Genomic DNA, 27,294 nt, shown 5'->3' on the forward strand with positions numbered 1-27,294 from the left:
GTATCTTCGGCCAAAACCAGGCCAGGAACTGATTGTGCAACAGACCATCAATTGCTCATATGCAAGGCAAAGTATACCAGAAAGATGTTTACTTATGCTTTATTGACTATGCAAAGGCATTTGATTGTGTGGATCATGACAAATTATGGATAACATTGAGAAGAATGGGAATTCCCAAACATTTTATTGTACTAATGAGGAACCTGTACCTTGACCAGGGGCTGTCATTCGAATGGAACAAGGGGACACTGTGTGGTTTAAAATCAAGAAGGGAGTGCGTCAGGGTTGTATCCTTTACCCATAGTTATTCAATCTATATGCTGAGCAAATAATCTGAGAAGCTGGACTATACGAAGAAAAACGTGGCATCAGGATTGGAGGAAGAATCATTAACAGCCTGAGATACACAGACGATACAACTTTGCTTGCTGAAAGTGAGGATGACTTTAGGCACTTACTGATGAAGATTGAGGAACACAGTCTGCGGTATGGATTACAGCTCAATATAAAGAAGACAAAAATCCTCACAACTGGACCAATAAGTAGTATCACGATAAATGGAGAAAAGATTGAGGTTGTGAAAGAATTCACATTGCTTGGTTCTACAGTTGACGCCAATGGAAGCAGCAGTCAGGACATTAGATGACGTGAAGCACTGGGCAGGTCGGCTGCGAAGGAACTCTTTCAAGTGCTGAGAAGCAAGGATGTCTCCTTGAGGACTAAGGTACGCCTGACACAGGCCATGATATTTCCAATCGCCTCGTATGCATGTGAGAGATGGTCAATGAATAAGGAAGACCAAAGAAGAGTTGATGCTTTTGAGTTGTACTGGCGAAGAATGCTGAAGGTACCATGGACTGCCAAAAGAACTAACAGATCTGTCCTGGAGGAAGTGCGGCTGAGATGCTCCTTGGAAGCAAGGATGGCCAGACTTTGTCTCACCTACTTTGGTCATGTTGTCAGAGGGGACCACTCCTTGGAGAAGGATGTCATGCTTGGTAAGGTGGAGGGTTGACAAAAGGGGGGAAGGCCTTCGACGAGATGGATTGACACCGTGGCTGCAACAATGGGCTGAAGTATAGCAAGGATCATGGAGCTGGCGCGGGATCAGGCAATGTTTCATTCTGCTGTGCATGGGGTCGCTATGAGTCAGAAACGACTCGACACACTTAACAACTACAACAACAACATGAGGTTATTGAAAATACTATGGCTTGGGGCAGGCAAAGTTTAGTCTTCAAAGTGATATCTTTTCTCTTTTACACTTTAAAGACATTTTCTGCAGATTTGCCTAGTGCAATACATCATCTGATTTCCTGACTGCTGATTCCATGGGCACTAATTGTGGATGAAAGCAATATGAAATTCTTGACAACTCAATCTTTTCTCCATTTATTGTGATGTTGCTTATTGGTCCAGTTGTAAGGATTTTTGTTTTCTTTATGTTAAGTACAGTTAATCCATACTGAAGGCTATCATCTTTGATCTTCATCAGTAAGTGCTTCAAGTCTTCACTTTCAGCAATCAAATCTGTGTCATCTTCACATCACAGGTGGTTAATGAAGTTTTCCTCCAATCCTGATGCCACATTCTTCTTCATATAGTTCAGCTTCTCAGATTATTTGCTCAGCATACAGATTGAATAAGTATGGTGGAAGGATACAACCCTGACGCACTGCCTTCCTGATTTTAAACCATGCAGTATTCACTTATTCTGTTCCAATGACTGCCTCTTGGTCTACGTACAGGTTCCCCACAAGCACAATGAAGTGTTCTGGAATTTCCATTCTTTGCAGTATTATACATAATTTGTTATGATCCACACAGTCCAAAACCAAAAAACAAACCCACTGCCAATAAGTCTATTACGACTCATAGTGACCCTATAGGGCAGGGAACTCCCCCACAGGGTTTTCAAGGCTGTAAATCTTTACAGCAGCAGACTGCCCATCTTTCTCCTGTGGAGCGGGCTTTGGGTTGGTATCCCCGACCTTTAGGTTAGCAGCGCAACGGTTTAACCACTGCGTCACCAGAACTCCTTTTGCAGGTCAGAGGCACTAAATTCAACGAAATTCTTGCCAGGGCTGCTTGTGAAGGCGTAAAGGGAGTTTACCTTCTCTGCACCCTGGAGGGCATGGCGGGGGGTGGGGGTACCAAGAGGACTTGTACCCTTAATAGTACTAAGTCTTGCTCCCACCCAAAGTTCTTTCTCTTGATCCCGGGTTCCAGACCTACAGCTCGGCTGGCCACAACCCACGCCCTCGCCCGCGCGTTGATGACTCAACTCCTGGAAACCTCCAGCTTTTTCCCCGCCGAGCTGAACAGGGGCGCCCACGCCCCGCCTCTGCCCGCCAGCGTCCCGCCCCGCCTACCATCCACACCCTCGCCCAGCCCTAAATTGCCCTTCTGGTTTAAGCCAGGGGACGCGTCAGCGTGGCTCCCCAGGGTGTGGCTAGAGGACCTCGGCGACGCCTTCCCGGAGGGGCACCCACTACTCCCCAACCAGGAGAAGCCGACCCTGGGAGACGACAGCAGGCGGCGCGACGACCTGGGCATGCTCACTGATGCGGGCCTGGCCCTCGACTCTAACCCGAAGCACCCGCGTTAGGCGGCCCCCTGCGCTGCCAGCTGGAGCCAGGCGGAGCCCACGCCCAGGCGCAGGGTGGCTCTGCCAGTCCCCGCGCGCTTGGGCGGCCGCACACGTGTCCAAGCGTCACGTCCGCGCGCGCCCCCGGGGCTTGCGTCAGCTGCCGCTCCAGAAGCTGGTGGGCTGGGGCTCAGCACACCGCTTGGGTCAGGGCCCCAGACGCCGCCGGGAAGGGGGCGCCGCGGGGGATCGGAGGGCGCTGACGGGTCTCTGGAACGCCGAGGGCCCTAGCTCTGAGAGCGCCAGTGCGCTCCAGCCCCCGCCTGCCGGGCAGAGGCGGTTAACGCTGCCCGGTCCGCGACTGGGCGCCGTGGCGTTGCCCCGGAGCCCACAGCCCGCGGGGCGCGCTCCGCCTTGACCCCGGCGGCCCCGCGGCAGGTAGGCGCCCGCAGTTCCATGGTTGCCTCGGAACGCAATGAGCCGCCCGTCCTCCACCGGCCCCAGCGCTAACAAACCCTGCAGCAAACAGCCGCCGCCGCAGCCCCAGCACGCTCCGTCCCCGGCTGCGCCCCCGGCCGCCGCCACCATCTCAGCTGCGGGCCCCGGCTCGTCCGCGGTTCCAACCGCGGCGGCGGTGATCTCCGGCCCCAGCAGCGGCGGTGGCGGGGCCGGCCCGGTGTCCCCGCAGCACCACGAGCTGACCTCGCTCTTCGAGTGCCCGGTCTGCTTTGACTATGTCCTGCCTCCCATTCTTCAGTGCCAGGCCGGGCACCTGGTATGTAACCAATGCCGCCAGAAGTTGAGCTGCTGCCCGACGTGCAGGGGCGCCCTGACGCCCAGCATCAGGAACCTGGCTATGGAGAAGGTGGCTTCGGCTGTCCTGTTTCCCTGCAAGGTAAGCCCACGTACCACCCGCGCATCTCTGCTCGGCGACCTTCCAGAACTCAGGTTTCCTGCAGCCCATTTACAGGCCCTGAGAGGCGAGTAACATCTCTCCTATTTAGAAACAAAAATCTTAACTCTTTGTCTGGCCATCTCCCCTTCCAAGCCCACCTGACTGTCCACTTTGTGAGTAGCTCTGGACTGACATTTGCCTGATCATCGACTCTGGATTAACTGGCATTCACTTCTTATTAGAACAGGTTGTTGTTCTCCCAGCCTGGTGCCTGCATCCTTTGCAGACATACACTCGGGTGTGCTCTGTAAGGCTGGGCCGCACAAATAAAACTTGGACCGAGAAGCTGCCTGTCTGTGGGAAGGTGAGAAGCGAGGAATTGAGTGAGCTAAATGCACTCATTACCAGCCCAGCCTGTTAGAATTAGTACTGGACTCCTGTAACTTGCGCCAGCAGTCTGCGCACCCCCTGACACGTGGGAGCTCTGGGGAGTGTAGACAGCCTGTTTTCCTCCAGCTACAAGAAAACCCTGCAAGCCACGCCTTTCCCTCTCTTGATCTTCCAAGGACTAGAAAGGACTAGGGAGTCGTGGCTGCGTTTCTTGTTCTCTTGTTTTTATGTGCAGTGGAGTCGAACCCGACTCATAGCGACCCCTCCTTGGGTTTCCGAGGAGGCGGTATCACTACAGATAGTAGATTGCCCAACCTTTCTTCCGAGGAGTGCCTGGTGGGTTTGAACTGCCAGTCTTCGGGTTACAAGTCAGGTGCCTTAGGCACTATGCTACCAGAGCTCCTTTTCTTGTTCTGAGTGAGGTGAAAACAAAGGTCTTTCAGGAATTCAAGGGCCACGCAGGAGCTGTTGTTACCGTTCTTTAAAGGGCTATCACTTTATTTTTTAAAATTAAAAAAGTTAACCGCCCTCTTGCAAAAAATGCAAACCACAAAGACAAGAAAAGCCAAGTGCAGGACCAAGGCGTTTTGATTCTTTTCTCACCACTGTTAGGTTGAGTGTGTATATTTATAGACTTCTTGTAACAATTTATAAATGTACTCTTGCAGCCAAATATAGAATCATATATGTCAGTGTGTGTCAGGAAGGTATATATATACATGTACACATAGATACAGTTTTTCTCCAAAAATTATTTATGCAGTTTGCTATTTTTAATTTATATTATCACATTTTCTTACCTTTGGTATTTAGCTGTACCTTATTCTATTTTCGGAAGGAAGGTTGGGCATTCCTACTTCCATAGTGATACTGCCTCGGAAACCCAATTTTAAATGGCTACATGGTATTGCATTGTGTGGTCATATTATAACATCCATTTGCCAACATCTATCATTTGAAAATATTCAAAAGCTATTTCACAGATATGCTTCTCTATATTATTTCATTATAACCCAGAGCTATTTGTTGTTTTTATGTGCCGTCCAGTCGGACCCAACTCATAGTGACCCTTCCTTGGGTTTCCGAGGCAGTAACACTGCAGAAGTAGGTTGCCCCATCCTCCTTCCGAGTAGTGACTGGTGGGTTTGAACCACCAACCTTCTGGTTAGCAGTTTCTGAACTTAGAAATAATGTCATTAATACTTCTGAGTTTTTATGTACAAGTTACTTGTAGGCTTTGCATTTCTCCCTGGTATTGCTTACTTTACAGGACAAGAGCTCATTTTCAAATTAAAAATAACCCACCAGAGAATCAAAGTTTGGGATTTAAGTCTATAATAATGAGTGATTTAATTTGGTGTCCTGCCCTGCCACAAATCAAGTTCAAATAGCATGTTCAAATAGAGGTTTGCATCAGTGTTTGGACTGTTGAGTTTCAGTCAACCATAGTTATTAATTACTTTGCTTTAAACGTATCTCAAGATGCTTAGTAATTCATCTAGCTTTATAGTTGTTCTTATAAAATTTAGATAAAATTTCTGTAATTTTCTTGGAGTCATGAAGAAATAGGCAACCTAGTGCTTGGAGAAGATTTGGTTGATACAGAGTGGCTATTTGACATTTGAGATGTATTGGGGGAAGGAAGAATGCTTCAGGATTTCCAGGGAACCATCTTAAATTTCTCCCAAACCCTTCAATGTGAGGCTAATAAAAAATAGGACTTTAAGTGAACTATGAGTCACAAATTAGCATTTAATGTCAGTATTTTGTAATTTAAAAAAAGGGGGGGGTGGATGTCAAAAGAGTATTGTGACTGCTCCAGAGAGAAGGAAAGGGAAACAGTTTATAACATGCTATATAAAGTGTGAGGTTTCACTTTCAGGATCTAGAGTTGCTGGCTGCTGTTGAACTTCTACTGAAGCATAAGTCCTTTCTGAACATGTCACGTGCTAGTGGAGTCGTTCTTGGAGAGTGGTCCTCTTGGGAATCAGGATACTCCCCATATTTCTGTATAGAGGTATTCTTGTGCTTTTTCCAAGTCCCTATTTTATAATAAAGCAGTTGGGCAAAGCCATCCTTTTGTGAACTGATATTTCAGACTCAACTATCCCCTCACAGATTAAGAAGCAAGCATAGGAGGTCTCTGTGTGTGTGTGTGTGTGTGTGTGTGTAAGAAAATATATAAAGCTGCAATATGCATACATCAACTTTGGCTGATAAAAAATCTAAACTATGGATAGGAATCTCAACCATTTAGGTTGGATAAACTAAACTCATATATATATATATAGAAGTCTAGCAAGCAACCAAGATACATTAGTTGGGAAGGATGAGAAATAGTTTTAAATGATTAGGCCTGTGGCAAAATGAAAACAAAACAGGGCTGTGTACCTCGCCCTTTGGCCTGCAGTTTGAGGCTCCTCAACCAAAAAACCAAAATCACTGCCATCGAGTCAGATCCAACTCATAGTGACCCCTCCTTGGGTTTCTGAGGTGGTATCACTACGGAAGTGGATTGCACAACCTTCCTTCTGAGGAGTGGCTGGTGGGTTTGAACCACCAGCCTTCTGGTTAGCAGTCAAAGGCCTTAGGCACTACGCCACCAGGGACTGACTTATCATTAAAGTTCCTAAGTGGCACAGATCGTCTGTGCTCAACTCTTAACCTAAATGTAGGCTGTTTGAACCCACCCAGTGGTACCACCGAAAAGAGCCTTAGTAATGTGCTTCTACAAAGATTACAGCCAAGAAAACCCTACGGAACAGTTCTACTCTGTAGTATGTGGGGTCACCATGGGCTGGAATTGACTGGACAGCAGTGGGTTTGCCTTGTCACTGTCCCAACCTGCTTTCTGAATTCTCATGGACTGTCTTAATTTGAGAAAGCCAGCGCTAGGTATAGTTACCAAAGCTTGGTTCTTAAAAGGTGCCTGATGCTGCCACTGTTTGCCTGAGAGGCTGCCTCTGGAGATTGGACTTTCCTTGGGGGAGTTGGACTGCTCACCTTCTAAGGATCTGTCGCTTCTACCATTCCATGAAGAGAATGGAGACTGTGTGGGATGGTTATTGGGTGCTGTGTGCCAGCTACTTTGAATGGGTTAGCTTCTATTAATTCACTTTTTTTAGATGAAGAAACTCATACCTGTAGAATGGTGTTAAGTGACTTGTCAAGATCACACAGTTAGTAAGTGGACTTGTCCTTTAAGCTATATCCTAAAGACATTCATCCTTATATCCCTCCTCAATACACATGGATTTTGAATCTGAGCTGATACTCCAAGGCTCCAATTCATAATTTAAGTTTGACACCAGTAACAAAACCATCTGGAGTTCACCAGATGGGCCTCTGATGGGAACATCCAACATGACATACATGCTTGCTGTAAAAATTCATTGGGAGGAATTTTGTAGGGCATGTGATGTAGGAAGATTTGAAAAAAACAAAACAAAACCCTACAAACCTACTATCTTGGGAGATTCCATCACAGCTCTGGCCTGCTTATGCTTCTTTTGCCAAAGAAAATTGATGTGTTGCCAAATCGTTACCTTACATAGGTGTGGGGCCACTTAATTAAAGGCCAGAGTGCTTTCTTGCACTTAGGATAGAGGGCATCATGTGCATTATTAGCTCAGGGCTCCCTTCTTAAAGGATCTCTATCAAAGTAAGGTTCTCCTCCCCTTGTATTTTTAGACCATTCTTTGGCTGTTCCATGCCTGAGAAGTTTTGACATCCTTGTTCCCATATATCAAACCTACTACCTGTGGAGTGTGTGTGTAGGAGGAGAAGTAAAGGTTGACATGTTTATGCCCCCATTCAGCAGTATAGTTTAATATCAGCCATGTGTTTCTCTCTGCAACTGTGGGAAATGCTCAAAACCACTTCAGCCCACTTAGACTGTGATACATTCTCTTTCCACTTTATCTATGTCTTCTCTGAAAGTTTCTTGTAGCATATTTTCTAATACTTGTTGAATAGAAAGCCTTAGCTAGACAAGCCTTCCCTACAGTTGGAATTATGAAAAGGTTGTCTTTGCTCCTAAAAAAAGAAAAAAATTGGTCCCTGGGTGGTGCAAACAGTTGCACTCAGCTAGTAACCAAAAAGTGGGCAGCTCAAAGCCAGCCAGCAGTGCCGTGAAAGAAACAGACCTGGTGATCTGCTTCCGTGAAGATTACAGCCAAGAAAACCCTATGGATCAGTTCTACTCTGTAACACAGGAGGTATCCCAAGTCATAAATCATCCACAATAACAAAAACAACAAAGCAATAACAAAAATAGGTCAGACAGCCCAGCTGAAAGTTTAAAAGGTTCTCAGCATGGGGACTCATTTAGTCTAGTGGAAGTAACCTCGCTAGTTGCCCACTGTTGTTGTTAATGTGCCTTCGAGTCAGACCTGACTCATAGTGACCCCTCCTTGGGTTTCCAAGGCAATATCACTAAGGAAGTAGATTGCCCCATCTTCCTTCCAAGGAGTGACTATTGGGTTTTAACTGCGAGCCTTCTGGTTAGCAGTCAAGTGCCTTAGGCACTATGCTACCAGAGCTCCCAGGGACCAGGTAATGAATGCAAGAGAGAGAGGTTATCTGATGTGTGGCCTCAGGGTCTGGGACACCCTGAGGAACACTGGAGATGGTGGGAAGCTGGGGCAACCTGTGCTTAGTTCTAGCTAATTGAGGGGGTTGGGGATGTGGGTGCAGCCACTCCAGACATTTGGAGCTTTTCAAGAAAAGCCAGAAATCTGGTTTTTTATCTTAAATCTCCCTCTTCCCCCACCCAACATTGGCCCAATTCAACTTTAAAACCTGCAGGCCAAACCAACCATGTCTGCAGGCCAAATTCCAACTGCCAGTTTGCAACCTCAGATCTGGTTCTTTTTAGAAAGCATTTCTTGAGCCTGAAAGTTTTCATTTTATTCTTACAATACATGAAATTTGGAACTGTGATAGGTCCCAACTATAGGTCATTTTATAGCTTGTTTTCTTTTCGTCTTTATTTTGCCAAAAGAATTATACATCCTGACCATCAGAAGACCTGAACTGTGGTCCTAGTGACTAGATGTTTGACTTTGTACAAAGCAGTTCACTTCTTTGCACTTGAATGCCTTTATCATTACAAGAGGTATTGGACAAAATGATTATACCAAGGTCCTTCCTTGCCCTAAAATTTTTGAATCTAGTAAGTCATCCAAAGGAAAAGATCACTAGCCAGAAGACAGAAGAACTGGGTTCTCAGCCAGGCTTTGCATGATTTGGTCCAGTCCAAATTATTCCCTGAGCTTGTTTGCTCACCCGTTAAAAAGAATAAAGATGTTCAGAAGAATGAAGATAACATCTAGCTGTTGGGTGCTGTGAGGCTTGGATGAGAAGGGCCATTGCTTCACCATGTCAAGTGGAAGATGAGTGGAGTTAAGGTAGCTGTTCAGTAGTAGGTAATCACCTAAAAGGGAGCTCTGGTAGCGTAGTGCCTAAGACATTTGACTGCTAACCAGAAAGCTGGCGGTTCAGACACACCAGCCACTCCTCGGAAGCAAGGTTGGGCAATCTACTTCCATAGTGATACTGCCTTGGAAACTCACGGAGGGATCGCTATGAGTCAGGTCCTACTCGATGGCACATAACAACAACAATCACCTAAAAACCTGAGGGGGAATGTGCTGACTTGCTAAAAACAGCTTCAAAGATCTCTTCTTAACCTAAAGAATTACTCTAAGATTAAATTATTTATTTGGAAATTGCCCTTGTAGTTTCCTCACTGACCAGACCACTTGCCAGCAAGCCAAGTACAACTCATAGTGATTGCACATGTGTCAAAATAGAACTGTGCTCCATAGGGTATTCAGTGGCTGGAATTTTGGAAGTAGATCACCAGACCTTTCTTCTGAGGTGTTTCTGGGTAGACTTGAACTCCCAGTCTTTTGTTTAGAAGCTGAGTATGTTAATCATTTGCATTACCCATGGATCTGCAGTCCTCGCTACTGGCTAAAATAGACCAGTTTTACTCATGGAAACCTAGAAGGAGCTGTCAGGGACCAGAGTCCATGTATACTGACAGTGAAGCTCAATAGTTTAAATAACAAAAGTTGATAATACATCTATGAGTATGAAATTAAGAAGAGAAGCACTATAATACTGTGAAAGAGTTTGGCCAAAGATTTCCACAGGTTACCTGGAACTGGAACTGGAGTAAATTATTGTTACTTAAAGTTGGTCCTTAGTACAACTAAGCTGACGCCTACCAAAAGGTACAGCAGATCTAGCCTATAAAGTAGCATCCTGAGAGCAGATGAGATCTTCTAGTTCTGTTAAGTGCTCAGCTGCAAATCAAGGTTGGCAGTTCAAACTCACCCAGTGGCTCTGCAGGAGAAAGACCTGGCAGTCTGCTCCTGTAAATATTACAGCCTAGGAAACCTGATAGGGCATTCTCCTTTGTCACATGGGGTCTCTACGAGTTGGAATCAACCTGATGGCACCTAACAACAAGAGTTCTGTGTTAGAGCCATTTTTTGAAGACCTCTAAAAACTGTATATAAATATGACTGTATTAAAACCTCACTGTTGTTGTTGTTAGGTGCCATCAAGTTGTCTCTGACTTAGAATGATCTTATGTACAACAGAAGGAAACACTGTCTGGTCCTGTGCCAGCCTCACAATCCCTACTATACCTGAGCCCATCGCTGCAGCCAACATGTTAATCCATCTTGTTGAGGGCCTTCCCCTTCTTCGTTGACCCCCCTCCAAGCATGACATCCTTCTCCAGAGAATGGTCCCTTCCGACAACATGACCAAAGTAGGTGAGACTAAGTCTAGCCATTCTTGCTTTGAAGGAGCATTTTGGCTGCACTTCCTCCAGGACAGATCTGTTAGTTCTTTTAGCAGACCATGTGCTCTTAGCATTCTTCTCCAGCACCACCACTCAAAAGCATTAACTCTTCTTCAGTCATCCTTATTCATTGTCCAGCTCTCACATGCATAAGAGGTAATTGAAAATACCATGGCTTGGGCTAGGTACGTCTTAGTTTTCAAGGAGATATCTTTGCTCTCCAGCACTTGAAAGAGGTCTTTTACAACAGATTTGCCCAATGCAATTCATCTTTTGATGTCTTGACTACTGCTTCCTGGTGTTGATTATAGAACCAAGTAATATGAAGTCTTTGACAACTTCAGTCTTTTCTCCATTTATCATGATGCTGCTTATTGATGCAGTTGTGAGGATTTTTGTTTTCTTTATATTGAGGTGTAATCCATACTGAAGACTGTAGTCTTTAATCTTCATCAGTAAGTGCTCAAGTCATCCTCACTTTCATCAAGCAAAGTTGTGTCATCTGCGTATCTCAGGTTGTTAATGAGCCTTCCTCCAGTCCATTGCCACATTCTTTTTCTTATAGTCCAACTTCTTGGATTATTTGCTCAGCATACAGTTTAAATAAGTATGGTGAAAGGATACAACCCTGACTCACTCCGTTCCTGATTTTAAATCATGCAGTGTCCCCTTGTTCTGTTCAAATGACAGCTTCCTAGTCTATGTACAGGAGTACATAATGAGTACAATCAAGCATTCTGGAATTCCTATTCTTCTCAATTTTATCCATAATTTGTTATGATCTACACAATCAAAGGCCTTTGCATGGTCAATAAAACACAAGTAAACATCTTTCTGGTATTCTTTCCCTTGAGCCAAGATCCATCTGACAGTTATGATACCTCTTACTCCATGTCCCCTTCGGAATCCAGCTTGCATTTCTGGAAGTTCTCTGTTAATATACTGCTGCAGCTGTTTTTGAATTATTTTCAGCAAGATTCTACTTGTGTGTAATAACAATGGTAATTGTTCGATAATTTCCACATTCTGTGGGATCATCTTTCTTGGATCTCTTCCAGTTGGTTGGCCATGTAGCTGTCTTCCAAATCTCTTGGCATTGGCAAGTGAGTGCCTCCAGCACAGCAGCCATTTGTTGAAACATCTCAGTGAGTATTCCATCAATTCCTGGAGCCTTGTTTTTCATCAATTCCTTCAGTTCAGCTTCTACTTCTTCCTTCAGTACCATTGGTTCTTGATGATATGTCACCTCCTGAAATGGATGATCATCTACAAATTCTTTTTCATATAGTGACATCATGTATTCCATCCATCTTCTTTTCTTGTTTCCTGCATCATTTAACATATTGCCCATGGAATCTTTCAGTTGCAATTTGAGGCTTAATTTTTTTCCTCAGCTCTTTCAGCTGCCAAGCGTGTTCTTCCCTTTTGGTTTTCTAACTCCAGGTCTTCACACGTTTCATTATAATAATTGACTTTGTCTTCTCCAGCTGCTCTTTGAAATCTTCTGTTCAGCTCTTTTATCTTGTCGATTCTTCCATTTGCTCTAATTGTTCCCCATTCGAGGGCAAGTTTCTGAGTCTCTTCTGACATCCATTTTGGTCTTTTCTTCCTTTCCTGTCTTTCTAATGACCTTTTGCTTTCTTCATGGATGATGTTCTTGATGTCATCCCATAATTCTTCTGGTTTTTGGTCATTGGTGTTCAATGCATCAAATCCATTCTTTAGATGGTCTCTAAATTCAGGAGGGATGTAATCATGGCTCTCGTATACTTCTTTTAATTGTTTTCCACTTCAGTTTGAACTTGCATATGAGTAATTGATACTCTGTTCCACAGTCAGCTCCTGGCCTGGTCTTGGCTGAAGATCTGAAGATATTAAGCTTCTCCGTCACCTGTTGCCACAGATGTAGTCAATCTGACTCCTGTGTGTTCCATCTGGCGAAGTCCACATGTATGGCTGCCATCTATGTTGTTGAAAAAAAGGTATTTGTGATGAGTAAAACCTTGATGTAACATACCTAAAGAGGCAAACTTGTATTTCTGACAGCATTTATGAGACAGGGCATTTCTCATTCAAATCCACAATGTTCTCACTTCTGGAAAGTGGCACGTAGTAGGTACACATTGGCTAAGCTGAAAGCCAGCATTTGTGGCCGCCATATATGGCTGCATGATTGTGCAGTGCATGGTCAAACACAGGGGCCCTTCTGGTGTTAGAATGTGATCCCACTCTGGACATCCTAAAAAGAAAAATAAGAAAGCTAAAAAAAGTTTCCCTGATCAAAATGTATCTTGAGATTAAGCCTTAGGGTGTACTCTCTCTGACTTGAGAGAGACTGGAAATTCTCTAGCAGAATTTCATCAACCTTGCCCCAGCTGCTTTTCTTTCTCCATTAGTTTCTTAAAATTTGGGAAACACTTGTTCTCTTCATTTCCAGTCTTGTAAAAATTTTATGTAATGATTTTCAGACTATGTAGAATCTATATAGGTATAAAAGGGCACCTCCTTCATAGTTTCCAGCCAAAGACATTGTAGAAATAGATGGAAGATACACTCTGTTAAATGTGTAGACCTGTGTACTATTCTAAAACTGAATTGACAAACACATACTGTCTTTGGGTCACTTGTCCCCCATTTTAACCTCTTACTCTAGTTTTGAGGGTGGGCCTGAGCCATGCCTCCTAAGTCCAAATCACTGCTCTGTCCCCACTGTGATGGCTGGTGACCTCTCCAAGACTCAGTTCCTCATTGGTAAATGGGGTGATGATAAGGGTATGAGGATAATCCATGCCAAGTGTCCAGCATAACCCTAGCACAGTTCAAACACTAAATAAATGTGCATAGTTAAAAGCAATGAAAATGGGTAGCCTCTGAGGTCAGATCAAGGCATAAGCTTTAAAAAAAAAAAAATTCTTATAGATTCTCCCACTAAATTTCCTTCCCTACTCCTGGTCATATAATGTTCTCATAGACCTTATATAAATTGCTTTTGCTGTTGCTTTTGATTGATGAGACTTTGATTTGAGATGCAAATGACTGCTTAGATTAAGCAATTTTTTAAAATGTATGTATTTTATTTTATAAGGTCCCTGGGTGGCGCAAACAGTTTGTACTAAGCTGCTAACCAAAAGGTTGGTGGTTTGAACCCACCCAGTGGCACCACAGAAGAAGGGCCCAGTGATCTGCTTCCGTAGAAATTACAGCCAAGAAGACCCTGTGGAGCAGTTCTACTCTGTAACACATGGGGTCACCGTGAGTCAGAATCAACTAGACAGCAACTGGTAAAAAATTTTATTTTGTATATTCTACAGTAAGTAGAAATGTGCAAAGACCTGGAGTCTGAAAACCAAAAAGGAACAACACGCTCAGCATTTCTCAAACTGAAAGAACTGAAGAAAAAATTGAAGCCTCGAGTTGCAATATTGAGAGATTCTATGGGCAAAATATTGAATGATGCAGGAAACATCAAGAGAAGATGGCAGGAATACACAGAGTCACTGTACCAAAAAGAACTGATCGATCTTCATCCATTTCAGGAAGTGGCATATGATCTAGAACCAATGGTAATGAAGGAAGAAGTCAAAGCTGCAATGAAAGAACTGGCGAAGAACAAGGCTCCGGGAATTGATGGCATACCAATTGAGATATTTCAACAAACAGATGCCCCATTGGAGGCACTCACTCAGTTATGCCAAGAGATTTGGAGGACAGCTACCTGGCCAACTGACTGGAAGAGATCCATATTTGTGCCCATTCCAAAGAAAGGTGATCCCACAGAATGTAGAAATTATAGAACAATATCATTAATATCACATGCAAGTAAGATCTTACTGAAGATAATTCAGAAACGTTTGCAGCAGTATATTGATAGAGAACTTCCAGAGGTTCAAGCCGGATTCAGAAGAGGACGTGGAACAAGGGATATCATAGCTGTTGTCAGATGGATCTTGGCTCAAGGCAGGGAATACCAGAAAGATGTTTACTTGTGTTTTATCGACTATGCAAAGGCATTTGATTGTGTGGATCATGACAAATTATGGACAACGTTGAGAAGAATGGGGATCCCCGAGCACTTGATTGTACTCATGAGGAATCTGTACCTTGACCAGGAGGCTGTCGTTCGAACAGAACAAGGGGACACTACGTGGTTTAAAATCAAGAAGGGAGTGTGTCAGGGTTGTATTCTGTCTCCACACTTACTCAATCTATATGCTGAGCAAATAATCCGAGAAGCTGGACTATATGAAGAAAAACGTGGTATCAAGATTGGAGGAAGAATCATTAACAACCTGAGATATGCAGACGATACAACTTTGCTTGCTGAAAGTGAGGATGACTTAAGGCACCTACTGATGAAGGTTGAAGAATACAGTCTGCAGTATGGATTACATCTCAACATAAAGAAAACAAAAATCCTCACAACTGGACCAATGAGCAGCATCACAATAAATGGAGAGAAGATTGAGGTTGTCAAAGAATTCACGTTGCTTGGTTCTACAATCGATGCCAACGGAAGCAGCAGTCAGGACATTAGATGACGGGTAGCATTGGGAAAGTCAACTGTGAAGGAACTGTTTCAAGTGCTGAGGAGCAAGGATATCTCCTTGAGGACTAAGGTGCGCCCGACACAAGCCATGATATTTCCAATCGCCTGGTATGCATGTGAGAGCTGGACAATGAATAAGGAAGACCGAAGAAGAGTTGATGCTTTTGCGTTGTGGTGCTGGCGGAGAATGCTGAAAGTACCATGGACTGCTAAAAGAACTAACAAATCTGTCCTGGAGGAAGTGCAGCCAGAATGCTCCTTGGAAGCAAGAATGGCCAGACTTCGTCTCACCTATTTTGGTCATGTTGTCAGAAGGGACCATTCCCTGGAGAAGGATGTCATGCTTGGTAGGGTGGAGGGTCGACGAAAGAGGGGGAGGCCTTCAAGGAGATGGATTGATACGGTGGCTGCGATGATGGGCTCAAGTATAGCAGGGATTGTTGGGCTGGTGCGGGATTGGGCAGTGTTTCGTTCTGCTGTGCATGGGGTTGCTATGAGTCGGAAATGACTCGACGGCACTTAACAACAACAACAACAGTAAGTTTTTTAAAGTTATGATGATTATGTTACAATGTCGAATGCACACAGAAGTAAAATAAAATCTATAATCCTGGCGCAGTAGCATAGTGCCTAAGGCCTTTGACTGCTAATCAGAAGGCTGGCGGTTCAAACCCACCAGCCACTCCTTGGAAGGAAGGTTGGACAATCTACTTCCGTACAGATATCGCCTCAGAAACCCAAGGAGGGGTCACTATGAGTCTCCGACTCTACGGCAGGGAGTTTGGTTTTGTTTATAATCCTCCACCTAGAAATAACCACTATACCATTTTTGTATATGTCCTTCCAAACGTGTCTCTTTATCAGTGGTGTTTTTTCATTCAAAATCAGCAGGTGAGGTGGGGACCGGTTAGACGTGCTGTTTTATAAACAGTTTTTACCTCTAACACTATTAGAGGTGACTGTTATTTCACATTGATAAATATAATCTTAAGGTAATTTTTAATGGCTGCATAATATTGCAAGTACATGAAGTTGGATGGTAGGGCCAAAAGGTATATGCAAAAATCTGAAACTTTTGTTAGAAGAGCCAAATTGTAATCTCACTTAGAATCATTTACTACTAAAAGCCTATTACTCTAGCATCACCAGCACTGACTGTTATTATCTTTTTGGTTTTCTTAATGCTGCTGTTGTTGTTGTTGTTATGTGCTGTCGAGTCAATATAATCTTAATGCTACTGCCTGCTTTTTCACCTTGACCTAGCCTCATACTAGAGTTGGTTGTTCCTGATTACCCTCTAACATTGAATCCTCCCACCCACCTTTGCTTTGAACTCTCCCACAGCCCTAGGACATCTGCCTCCAGGCTCTCTCCTTCCACTGCTCACCTGCCTAGCCAGCCATTGCCTCCCTTCACCATGCTCCCTTTATTTAGTAATTGGCAAGGGACTCTGACTTTCTGGCCTCATCTTTCTGAAATGATCTAGTGATGGAGACAGATGGATCAACAGTGCAGCAGGGGCCTTTGCAAGTGATGGGAGCAGAGAGGAGTCAAGAGATCTCATTGCAGTGATGGTGCCCAAGCTGCATTTTGAAGGAGTAGCAGATTGTCCAGTGAAGAAGAAGGGATGGCAGTTCATGGCGAGGTTATATGGGAAAGCCAGTGGAGTTGATTGTAGAGGATGTTATTGCCTTGTTAATGGTTGGTGGGATTAGATTTAGTATCTTATATTATCCTCCTAATTATGTTGTAAAAATTGTAGGCAAGGTTAGTATCCCCTGCTAAGAGATTTGCCCAGGTCATACAGATTGTAAGTTTGGGGAGCAGAAATTCCAGTATGGGCCTACCAATTGTACCTACACTGTCTCTTCCACTATGATCTTCTGCCTTTTCTCTCCCTTTCCCCACTGATGGTGCACAGTTATCCCCTTCCCATTCCAGATTCATGTGGTAGCTTTCGGAGGGATGGCCTGTATCAGAGGGGCCTTCTTAATAGGGCTGTCGTAGTGCCTAAGGCATTTGACTGCTAACCAGAAGGCTGGTGGTTCAAATCCACCAGCCACTTCTTGGAAGGAAGGTTGGGCAATCTAATTCCATAGTGATACCGCCTCGGAAACCCAGGGAGGGGTCACTATGAGTTGGACTCGACCTGATAGCACCAAGTTTGATGTTTTTGGTTTTAGTTAAGTTCGAATTTAAGATAAACAACAGATTTTTTTTTTTTTTAATTATCCCCATTATTACATGGGAACATACTGAGCATCTTATATTTTATTTGTTAAATCTGTCAACCCTACCATGTAAGTCTTCTGGTGAATTCATTTGCTTTAATCGAGAAGTAAAGACCACTGAGGCAAGCAGCATTGTGTGAAGAGTGGTCGGGTCAATTAACGTGATCGCACAGGTGGGAGCCTGGCATAGAAGTGTACGGGGTATTGCAAGGGTGGGAAAGTTACTGATAGTATGACAAGAAGCCTTGTAACTTGTACTCTTCCTTTAAGGTGCTTTTGTTTGCTTGGACATGTCCTCTAAAGGGACCTTACAAAACTGGTTCTCCAAGGAAATGTGTGGTCGCCTGCTAACTCTGGCTATGGACAGATGAAAAGCATACATGGTCAAAAGTCAACTTTTGTTTAAAGTTGCTAAGATTAAAAATAAACCACTGCTAGTCCAGTCAGTCTTTGGAAGGCCAAACACTCCCTCCCCCCACAGCAGGATGTTCTCAGATTTATGCGATAATAATACCCCAAAGTTTTCTACTTTTTAGTAAGACAGCTTGCTGACACTTGTGGCTTGTCAGCTTTTTCTTAGGCAAAAAGAAGGAATTTTTTGAGCCCAAGGGTCTTAATTAGGATTGTCTGCCCCAACTTGTAAAGTTAAGTGTGTTTCCTTAGTCTCGCCACTGTTTGGAAGTTCTGGTACTGAATAATACTGTCTTCTCATATTAACTGTCTGTAAAACTGCTGAAACTGAAACAACAGCAACAAAATAATTGCTGGCAAGTTGATTCTGACTCATAGCGACCTTATAGGACAGAGAAGAACTGCCCCCATATCTCTTTGCACTACCCATAGCCAAAGTGAGGACTTCACCATTTAAGCTGAATGAAAATACTCCAAGGTTCTTAGAGAAGGGATGCTAGACAGACACAGCTGAATCTTATAATTAAGACACAAGAAGAGATTTCATTTTCTCCTGTTGTCTGAGTCAGAATGTGATGAATATGAGGAGTCCACAGCTCACCCACTGTTAATAATAGTCAAGGGGTGAGTTGCAGCCATGTTTATAGGCACAGAGGTGACACGATAGATTCAGGGTCACATGGGACACAGAGTACTTGAGTTCTAGTAAAACTCCTCTAACAGAGGTTGTAAAAACACATAAGAGAAAAAGGGACATTCAGCCTTCCAAATGACACCAGTGCTGTTGCTTCCTGATCTGTGTAAAGTTTCAGAAGAGCTTATAAACCTTCTCCCCCCAAATAGTTGATGTAGATAAAATGCATGAAACACCTCTATCCAGATGATAAAACAAACCCATAGGACTGAAGTCTGAAATAAAAATAAACATTTTTGTCCTTATATAATCTCAAATGGTCTACTGAATTTTTAAAATTTTAAATTTCACAGGAAGACTCAAAGTAAAATTAACATGGTGGACAATAATCCATCTTCTGCAGATAAATAATCCATCTTCTGCACTTATTCATTTACCCCTATAAATATTTGGTGGGCAGGAAATAAGAAATAAATAAGTAAGTAGGTGAACAAAATTGATTCTAAGAAAAAAATTAAAAAAAAAAAACACTCCAACGATTTGATCCCAACTCATATCAACTCCGTAGGACAGAGTAGAACTGCCCCATAGGGTTTCTAAGGCTATAAATCTCTACAGAAGCTGATTGCCACATCTTTTTCCCACAGAGCAGCTGGTGGGTTTGAACTGCTGACCTTTTGGTTTACTTTTGAGTACTTTAACTGCTGTGACACCAGGGCTCCTGACCATAAATTATAGCCTTAGAAACTCTATGGGGCAGTTCTACTCTGTCCTACTGGGTTACTATGAATGGGAATCTGCTCTAAGGCAACTAACATTTTTTCTTTTTTTAGTTCTGATTCTATTTCTGGGTTCACTTTAGTAAGTTTCATTCTTACAGCTCCTCTTTAAAACCTTGCTTAGAACCACTCTGAGTTTACCTTGGATTTGGGAGGGGCAGTGGGTGAAACTACAGAGGCCAAAAACTACACTACAGTAGGACAGACTTATCAGGCCATAAACCTTTAGACAGATCAGAGAGGCAGCTGAGAAGTCTTTGTCTTTGGAGGTGATCAAAGAAGTGTTGGTTATTATTCTAACAATTAATGTCTTCACTGCAAATTTTTATTGGTTCATTAAAATGCATCCCAAAGAGCCTCTAGTAAAAGAAAAACTATTAACTTAGCTGCATTTATATGAAGATACATAATTAAAAGCACATTGTCTTTATTTAAATACTATTCTGATAAAACAATTCATTGAACCACTTTTTCTCTACAACTGGTTTTAAATAATGAGGTTCAGCTGCATAAGAGATCTCCATCCCATAATGGATAAATAAGATAACTCAGTCCCTGGACTATTTAATACACTCTTTGGGGGTAATTTTTTGTTTTGATATAATTTCAGACTTTCACAAATGTTGCAATAAAAGTACAAATATTTTTCATGTACCCTTAATCCAGATCAGTTGTTCACTTTTTGCACCATTTACCATTTGTGTTCACTCCATATATCCATCTTTTTTCACCATTGGAATATAAATTGCAGACATCCTGCCCCTCAATGTGTTTCTCCTAAAAACAAGGACATTTTCTTACATGATTATAATTATCAAAATCACGAAATTTTACATACAGTAGATATTGTTATCCAATCCACAGTCCATATTGAAATTTCTGCTGTTATCCCAATAATGTCCAATAGCAATTTTTGTTTCCCAGGCAGGGACCATGCGTTGCATTTAGCTGTCATTGTGCATTTTATGATCACTGTAGTTTACATAGTTTGAAGGAAAGCCCAGTTCATTTTTCTTATTCCAAGACGAGGTCATTTCTTGGATTTAATTCAAAAGTATATGAGCATTAACAACAAAATAACGATTGTGCTTTATTTTTCTTGGGATGTTCTCATTTGAGGCCCCAGCACTTGGCAGATGCTTTGCTAATAAATTTCAGCTGTTTCCTAGGAGGTATGCAAGCTGAGGCAGGATGCTTACCTCACAGTCCCCGAGAGGGACACACTTCTCTCGTGGGGCTCACGCCGCCTCTATGTAGTTGTTGGTTGTCGGAGCTTGATAAATTGTTCATGAATTACATTAAATCAATTAAATAGGTTAAATGAGTTGTTCTAAACCAGTGACAGGATCCATCCATGCATGACTTTCACTAGCACCCCAACCAGATAGCGGTTATTCTGTTTATTTGCTAATTTCATCAACAAATATAATGTGGCTATGTTTATTTGGTAAATAACAGATGTGAAGGAGCTCTGGTGGTGTAGTGGAGAAGGCCTTTGGCTGCTAACCAGAAGGTCAGTGGTTCAAACCCACCAGGTGGTCTGTGGGAGGAAGATGAAACAATCTGCTTCTGTAAAGATTTACCACCTGGAAACCCAGTAGGGGTCGCTGTGAGTCAGAATTGACTCAATGGCAGTGAGTTTTTTGGTTTGGGAATCTTTAAGTATGTCTCTGCCATATCTTGTGTGCATGTGTGCTTGAAGGGGTTTCTTAACAGAAAAGGAACCCCCTCCCCAAAAAATTCCAATTTAAATACAACCTTCAAAACCCATGCCAAGGAGAAGAATTGGCCCTAATGACCTGTTTTTGAAAGACCTAAATATGAGGCACCAGGTCACAATAATGCCTTTCATGGCAGAGAACATTTGCACAAGACTTTTGAGCCATTGTAAGATGAAATGTTTCTAAAGAGAAGTCACAAATGTTATTTCAACATTTCTTTGTTTCTCATTCTGTTAGTCCATCTTTCCCCTCCCCATTATTTCCCTTTAGCTTTGGGCTTCTGGGATTTTTTCCCCCCTCTCCTGAGCGGTTTACTTAAAACACATTCTGCTCAGGGGGAATGAGCAGATATTTCCCTGAGGAGAATCTCTTTTATAGCTGTGGATGTGTCCCACAACACAGCCCTTTGTGAACAAGCCAGGTGCTTTCTCTCAGGAACAAGCACATACAGCTAAGAACTGGTCGTTTGAAGTAAAGCCCCTTCTCATTCCAAACGCAGGCATCCTTTGAACCCTTGCTGTATCTATTTGGTGGGGAAAGCCCTAGCCAGAATGTGAAAATTAAAACTTCAGAATTTTTTTGCAAAGATGCCAGCCAGAGAGAGCTGGGAGGGCCTTAATTACTGGGTTACTTATTGGTGAGGTGATGGTGCCCCATTCCTTAGGGAGAGGAGCTTTCAAGACTGTTTTTCTCCTTGCAAACCAAGGAAAAAGTTAAGATTAGAACCTGCTTCCAAAAGCAGTGGCCTCGGTTTTTTGTTTGTATTTGTTAGGTTGAGGGGAAGGGAGTGGTGAAGGTAGATGTAAATTATTTCTGTTTCTCGATTCTTTGGTTGACTCTGGAGATGCTGTTTGCAGCCAGAAGAGCACCAGTGGAGCAGCGTGGAAAGGCAGGGCTGTGCTCCTGGCGCGGCCGCTGAGGAGCCACCAGTTCCTGGTCTGTAAAACGGCTAGAACCAGCTTTCTAGTCTAATGCTGTGCTTTGCAAGCCATCCAGTTCTAGTTGTGTGTCTGGCATTCCTGAGTTGCCCTGGGTAGGATGGGGCATTGGATGGGGCAGAGTAACCTGACCTGCTTGTTGATGGGCCCCTCTTTGCAGCTGTTTTTGCAGCTGCCCAGAAACCATGTTTTGTCCTTTGTCTAAGTCACTGGTTCTCAAACAGGAGCAATTTTACCCCCCAAGGAGCATTTGACCATCTCCAGAGGCATTTTTGGTTATCACAACTGGGAGGGGTGGTAGGGGGACTGCTGTTGACATCTGGTGGGTAGGGACCTGGATGCTGCTAAACACCCTACAATGCACGGCATGGACTTCCGTAACAAAGAATTATATGGTTGAAAATGTTCCAAGCTTGAGAAACCTTGAAAATAAGAAGAATTGTCAGTTAAGCCCCTGACAGAATGTGTAGCTGCCTTCTCCTTTAAATTTTATCCACAGTTGTTCCCTCCATGGGAGTCCCTGGGTGGTGCAATTAGTTAAACACTTGATTGCTAACCAAAAGGTTTAAGTTCGAACTTACCCAGAGGCACTTCAGAAGAAAGGCTGGGAGGCCTAGTTCTGAAAGATCACAGCCTTGAAAACCCTGTGGGCTTCTGCTGTGACACTGGGGTAACCATCCACTCAACAGCACTGTTTTGTTTTTGGTTGGTTGGTTGGCTGGCTAGCTTTGTGTTAGAACCAGACAGGACTACCCCTTCCACAATCCACTTCTACAATAAGCTTTCCTTAACTTTCTTCTCACACTCTTTCCAGCTTGACAACACCTTTCTCCCTCTTGGTCCTCCTTACCATCTGTATTTTTGTTGTATTTGAATTTTTCATAGTTGCAGCTTTCCAACGAGACGCAAGCCCAGGAGCCAGTGAGATTTGAGCTTGCTGCTCAGAAACAGATAGTTTTACAGACCATTTCAGGAATATCACACACTCCTCCCACCCCCAAGCCCTCACTCTGATCCCTGGATGGGCTCTCCTGATTTAGGCCGTGACAATGGCCCTTGTGCTCTGGGGTGTCACTCCAGAACAATGCCGAGACTGTCAGAGGTATGAAGACATAAGAATCACCTGGGGATCTTGAGAAAATGTAGATTCTGCATCAGTATATCTGGGGTAGAAATGCAAATTCTCAGCGGGGGGTTGAACCGGAAATAACTAGTTTGAAGCCCTAGTTAAAAGTTTAGATGTTTCCTTTTTAGAGATCATCTATAATCCACTCATCCTAAAAGTGGCATCAGTGGTCATGTAGACACGCCCTCACTCAAGATGAAAACAGAAGGAATAGATGGGCATTAAAGTTCAGCTTGTTTAGAAAAAGCAGAGTAAGCACCTCAGGCTTTAACAGTATCTTTTTTCATAAGGCCATTGTCCATACAGATGCAAAGTAATGCCTTTTCTGTTTGTGTAGTTTGGAAAGGTTCCCTGTTCTCTATATTTGGGTTGAAGGAAGAGTTGAATGTGTGATTAGTAAGATAAACCAAATAATTCAGATTATAAATATTCCTACTTGAGTTACCCAAGAAAAAGTTCTAAAATGGTTGCAAGATGATAAATATTTGTTGCAAATTTTGAGTTTGTGAGCATGGGGTGGTTTGGGCCTTTAAGTGGGGGAAGAGAGACAGATGGTACTTTTCTGTACACCATTTGCCAAAGTTCATGTAGTTCCTGCGCTTATTCCTGGGCAGCTGTGGTAAACAGCTCATTCTGAAACATCTTCTTAACCCAAATAACGAGGGCCTGTGTCAGCCAGAGAATCTGCCAAGTTCAGAGCTAATGCTTGCTATTTTTACTGTGTGTTTGTGTGTGTTTAAACTCTGGAGAGAAATGCCTCACCCATTCCTTGCTGCACCCTAGATTAAAAACACAGTTGATAGGGATTTGTCTTTTAGGACTTTACAGAATTAGGAACTTGACGTGTAAACATATATGGATAAGTTTGTTTTTCCCTCTGATTAACTTTTTTTTTTTTCCATACATGGCTTTCAAAATTAGTCCATGGTTAAAAAAGATGAATAAGCAATTCCTGTGGACAAAGTAGGAGCTCTGATGGCATAGTGCCTAAGGCATTTGACTGCTAACCAGAAGGCTGGCAGTTCAAACCCACCAGCCACTCCTCAGAAGGAAGGTTGGGCAATCTACTTCTGTAGTGATACTGCCTCGGAAACCCAAGGAGGGGTCGCTGTGAGTCAGATCTCACTCAATGGCAGTGAGTTTAGTTTATGGGCAAAGTAAATATATTGAAATAGTTCTGCCAATTTTTGTTAAAGATTAAAATCCACTTTAGGTAAGTGAGAAGCAAAGGAGGAGCAAGCTGCATTTCTTTCTTTAAACCATCCTTTATCTTCCTGCTTAGAGGTGACTGATCTCCCTAAAAATGGCAGCTGTCATCTTTGTTTCCGATCCTTTCAGTGACCAAGCTTAGCATTTGTGTGGAGAAGGTACTCAGTACTGGCTTGTTGCTAGTGATTAATTAATTCATCTGTAAAGATTAGAATTTGGCCTATTTAAGGTTTATAAGGGATTTGTTCCCTAAAGCAGGGTAGGGAAAAGCAAAAACAACAGTTCAAAAGCAATTGGACATAGTGTGTTAGAAAAATGACCTGGCCTTGCCCTTATTTTGTGGCTCTTTGTCTTAATGGGAAGGCAGGGAATCCAAGATACACTAGACTGTTTACTTGCCACTTTGTGCTCGAGGGATAGAAGGTTGATACCTAGTTTCACCCAAAAAGGTGATTCAGGTTTCTTAATTCTTTATAAGACAGTGGTAGAGAAGTCTGGGCAAGTGTCTGCTTGTGGGCTGATGCTGTATCTGGTGTCTAGGAATTAGCATTGTCATTCTTGGGAGCAGACATTTGATTCCTTTCAGTGTGATCTTTTCCTATGGTATGATTTATATATCAGGAATGTTATCCCTGGTGCAAGGGAAAAATAGGTTTTGTTCTTCCCTTATTAAGGCAGTGTTTGGGGGGCAGACTGACAATCTCAGAAAACTCATCCAGGGCCCATTGTAGGTAGTTCCCATTCCTTGGGCCTGGCATACCTGATCAGGAAGAGACGTGCACTTGAAGAAGTTAGTTGTCTGGAGACAGTTCAGTGGGCTTTTGAGAGGCTTAGGCCCTTCTGGTTTTAACTTCCACTGTCTGGTCCGACTCAATGGCAAACAACAAGTCTGATTAGACTGGGAATCTGTGTGTGGTTGGAACCAAATTACAAGCAGTCTTCAGAGTTAGTTACTTAGCTCTTGAATATGATTTCTTTTCACCAAAAATGTATGTCCAGTGCCCCCAGGAGAAGATTCAAAGCGCAAGCAGACAAGGTAATATTTCCAGTAGCGTGAGGGTTCTTCAGTTCTTCAGTCAGGAGCACCAAAAGTCAGCCCTGCTTGTCGCAGCTTAGCAGTTTGAGCCAGGAGGGGGAAGGAAGCACCAAAGAGACTATACTATTGTTCAAAACTATGTTAATGGGGAAACTAGTCTGGAAATAATACATATCCTTTGCCCAACCCCACCCCCCAAGCAATCTGAATTTTTTTTAAAAAGCAGGTTTACAAAAAATGAAAGGAAGGCCAGGATATACAGGGATGACTTGACAGTTTTTTGTTGTTTAAGGAGATTATAGTAAGAAGTCTTTAATTGTCATGTTTTTAACAATGTTGGAATGAGGAGCATGAAGAACAGTTCATTCCTGGCCAGTGGTTCAGGATATTCCCTGATTTTACGTATGACAATATTTTAGTGTTAACTACTTACTTAACTCACTTAAGCAAAAGTCACTGAAATAAGAATACAGGAAACCCGAGGGGGTAAATGCTCTTACAGATATGTACCAATAGAAGTTTTGAGAAGACCCAATGTATTTCTTTCCATCTTTACAGTATGCCACCACTGGCTGTTCCCTGACTCTGCACCACACAGAGAAGCCAGAACACGAAGACATCTGTGAATACCGTCCCTACTCCTGCCCTTGTCCTGGGGCATCCTGCAAGTGGCAGGGCTCCCTGGAAGCCGTGATGTCCCACCTCATGCATGCCCACAAGAGCATCACCACGCTTCAGGGAGAAGACATTGTCTTTCTAGCTACAGACATTAACCTGCCGGGGGCAGTCGACTGGGTGATGATGCAGTCGTGTTTTGGCCACCACTTTATGCTGGTGCTGGAGAAACAAGAGAAGTACGAGGGGCACCAGCAGTTCTTTGCCATCGTCTTGCTCATCGGCACCCGCAAGCAGGCCGAGAACTTTGCCTACAGACTGGAGTTGAACGGGAACCGGCGGAGACTGACCTGGGAGGCCACACCCCGGTCCATTCATGATGGCGTGGCTGCGGCCATCATGAACAGTGACTGCCTTGTTTTTGACACAGCCATAGCACATCTTTTTGCAGATAATGGGAACCTTGGGATAAATGTGACTATTTCTACATGTTGTCCATGATGTACCGTGTAGAGTCCATGAACTATTGAAATTATTTGGGCATAGTGCTCTATGTTTAATAAAGGTTTTTATAGATGTTTTATTCAGTATGTCTTCACAAGTCAGGATCCACAGTTGCCCCCATGTTTTGTTGAAACAGCAGCTTCTCTAATACATATACACAAACCCATTGCTGTAGAGTCACTTCCAACTATAGTGGCACTGTGGTTAAGCACCTGGGTGCTACCCACAAGGTCAGTAGTTCGAACTCACCAGCTGCTCTGTGGAAGAAAGATGAGGCAGACTGCTTCTGTAAAGATTCACAGCTTTTGAAACCCTAAGGGGCAGTTCTACTCTGTCTTATAGGGTCATTATGACTCTTACATGCACACACACGTTGTTGTTGTTATGTGCCGTCGAGTCATACCTGACTCATAGCGACCCCTCCTTGGGTTTCCGAGGCAGTATCACTACGGAAGTAGGATTGCCCAACCTTCCTTCCGAGGAGTGGCTGGTGGGTTTGAACCGCCAGTCGTCTGGTTAGCAGGCAAGTGTCTTAGCCACTATGCTACCAGAGCACACACACATACACACCCCTTAATTGGCATCAATACAACAAATTTCATTAATGGGGATAAATGGGGTTTGGAGGCTGTTCTGTGATCTAAAATAAATTTTAATACTAAATTTTATTTACTTCCTGAGCTCAGGACTCCTGTAGACTAGTGTGGTAGAAATTTGAGACTCTTCCTTACTGATCTTCCTATGTTGGTCCTTCAGCGTTGACAAAAGCACAGTGTCTGTCAGCAAATTCCTTTACTTTTATCTTGATTTTGAGGGGTTAGGAATTATTTTAATGCATTTAAAACGGTGTTTCTC

The 27,294-nt window shown here is 43.3% G+C and overlaps 1 protein-coding gene across 1 annotated transcript; it reads left to right on the top strand.

The window, feature by feature from the left end:
- The first annotated feature begins 3,062 nt into the window (after positions 1 to 3,062).
- On the top strand, positions 3,063 to 26,436 carry SIAH2 (siah E3 ubiquitin protein ligase 2). The gene is made up of 2 exons (XM_007940173.2): positions 3,063 to 3,482; positions 25,879 to 26,436. Exons 1-2 carry the CDS (start codon positions 3,063 to 3,065, stop codon positions 26,434 to 26,436), a joined length of 978 nt encoding a protein of 325 aa, XP_007938364.1.
- The last annotated feature ends 858 nt before the right edge of the window (positions 26,437 to 27,294 follow it).

This window comes from Orycteropus afer, unplaced genomic scaffold (assembly GCF_000298275.1).
Source record: "Orycteropus afer afer isolate SDZICR_OR568_19922 unplaced genomic scaffold, OryAfe1.0 scaffold00066, whole genome shotgun sequence".
Classification (NCBI taxonomy): domain Eukaryota; kingdom Metazoa; phylum Chordata; class Mammalia; order Tubulidentata; family Orycteropodidae; genus Orycteropus; species Orycteropus afer.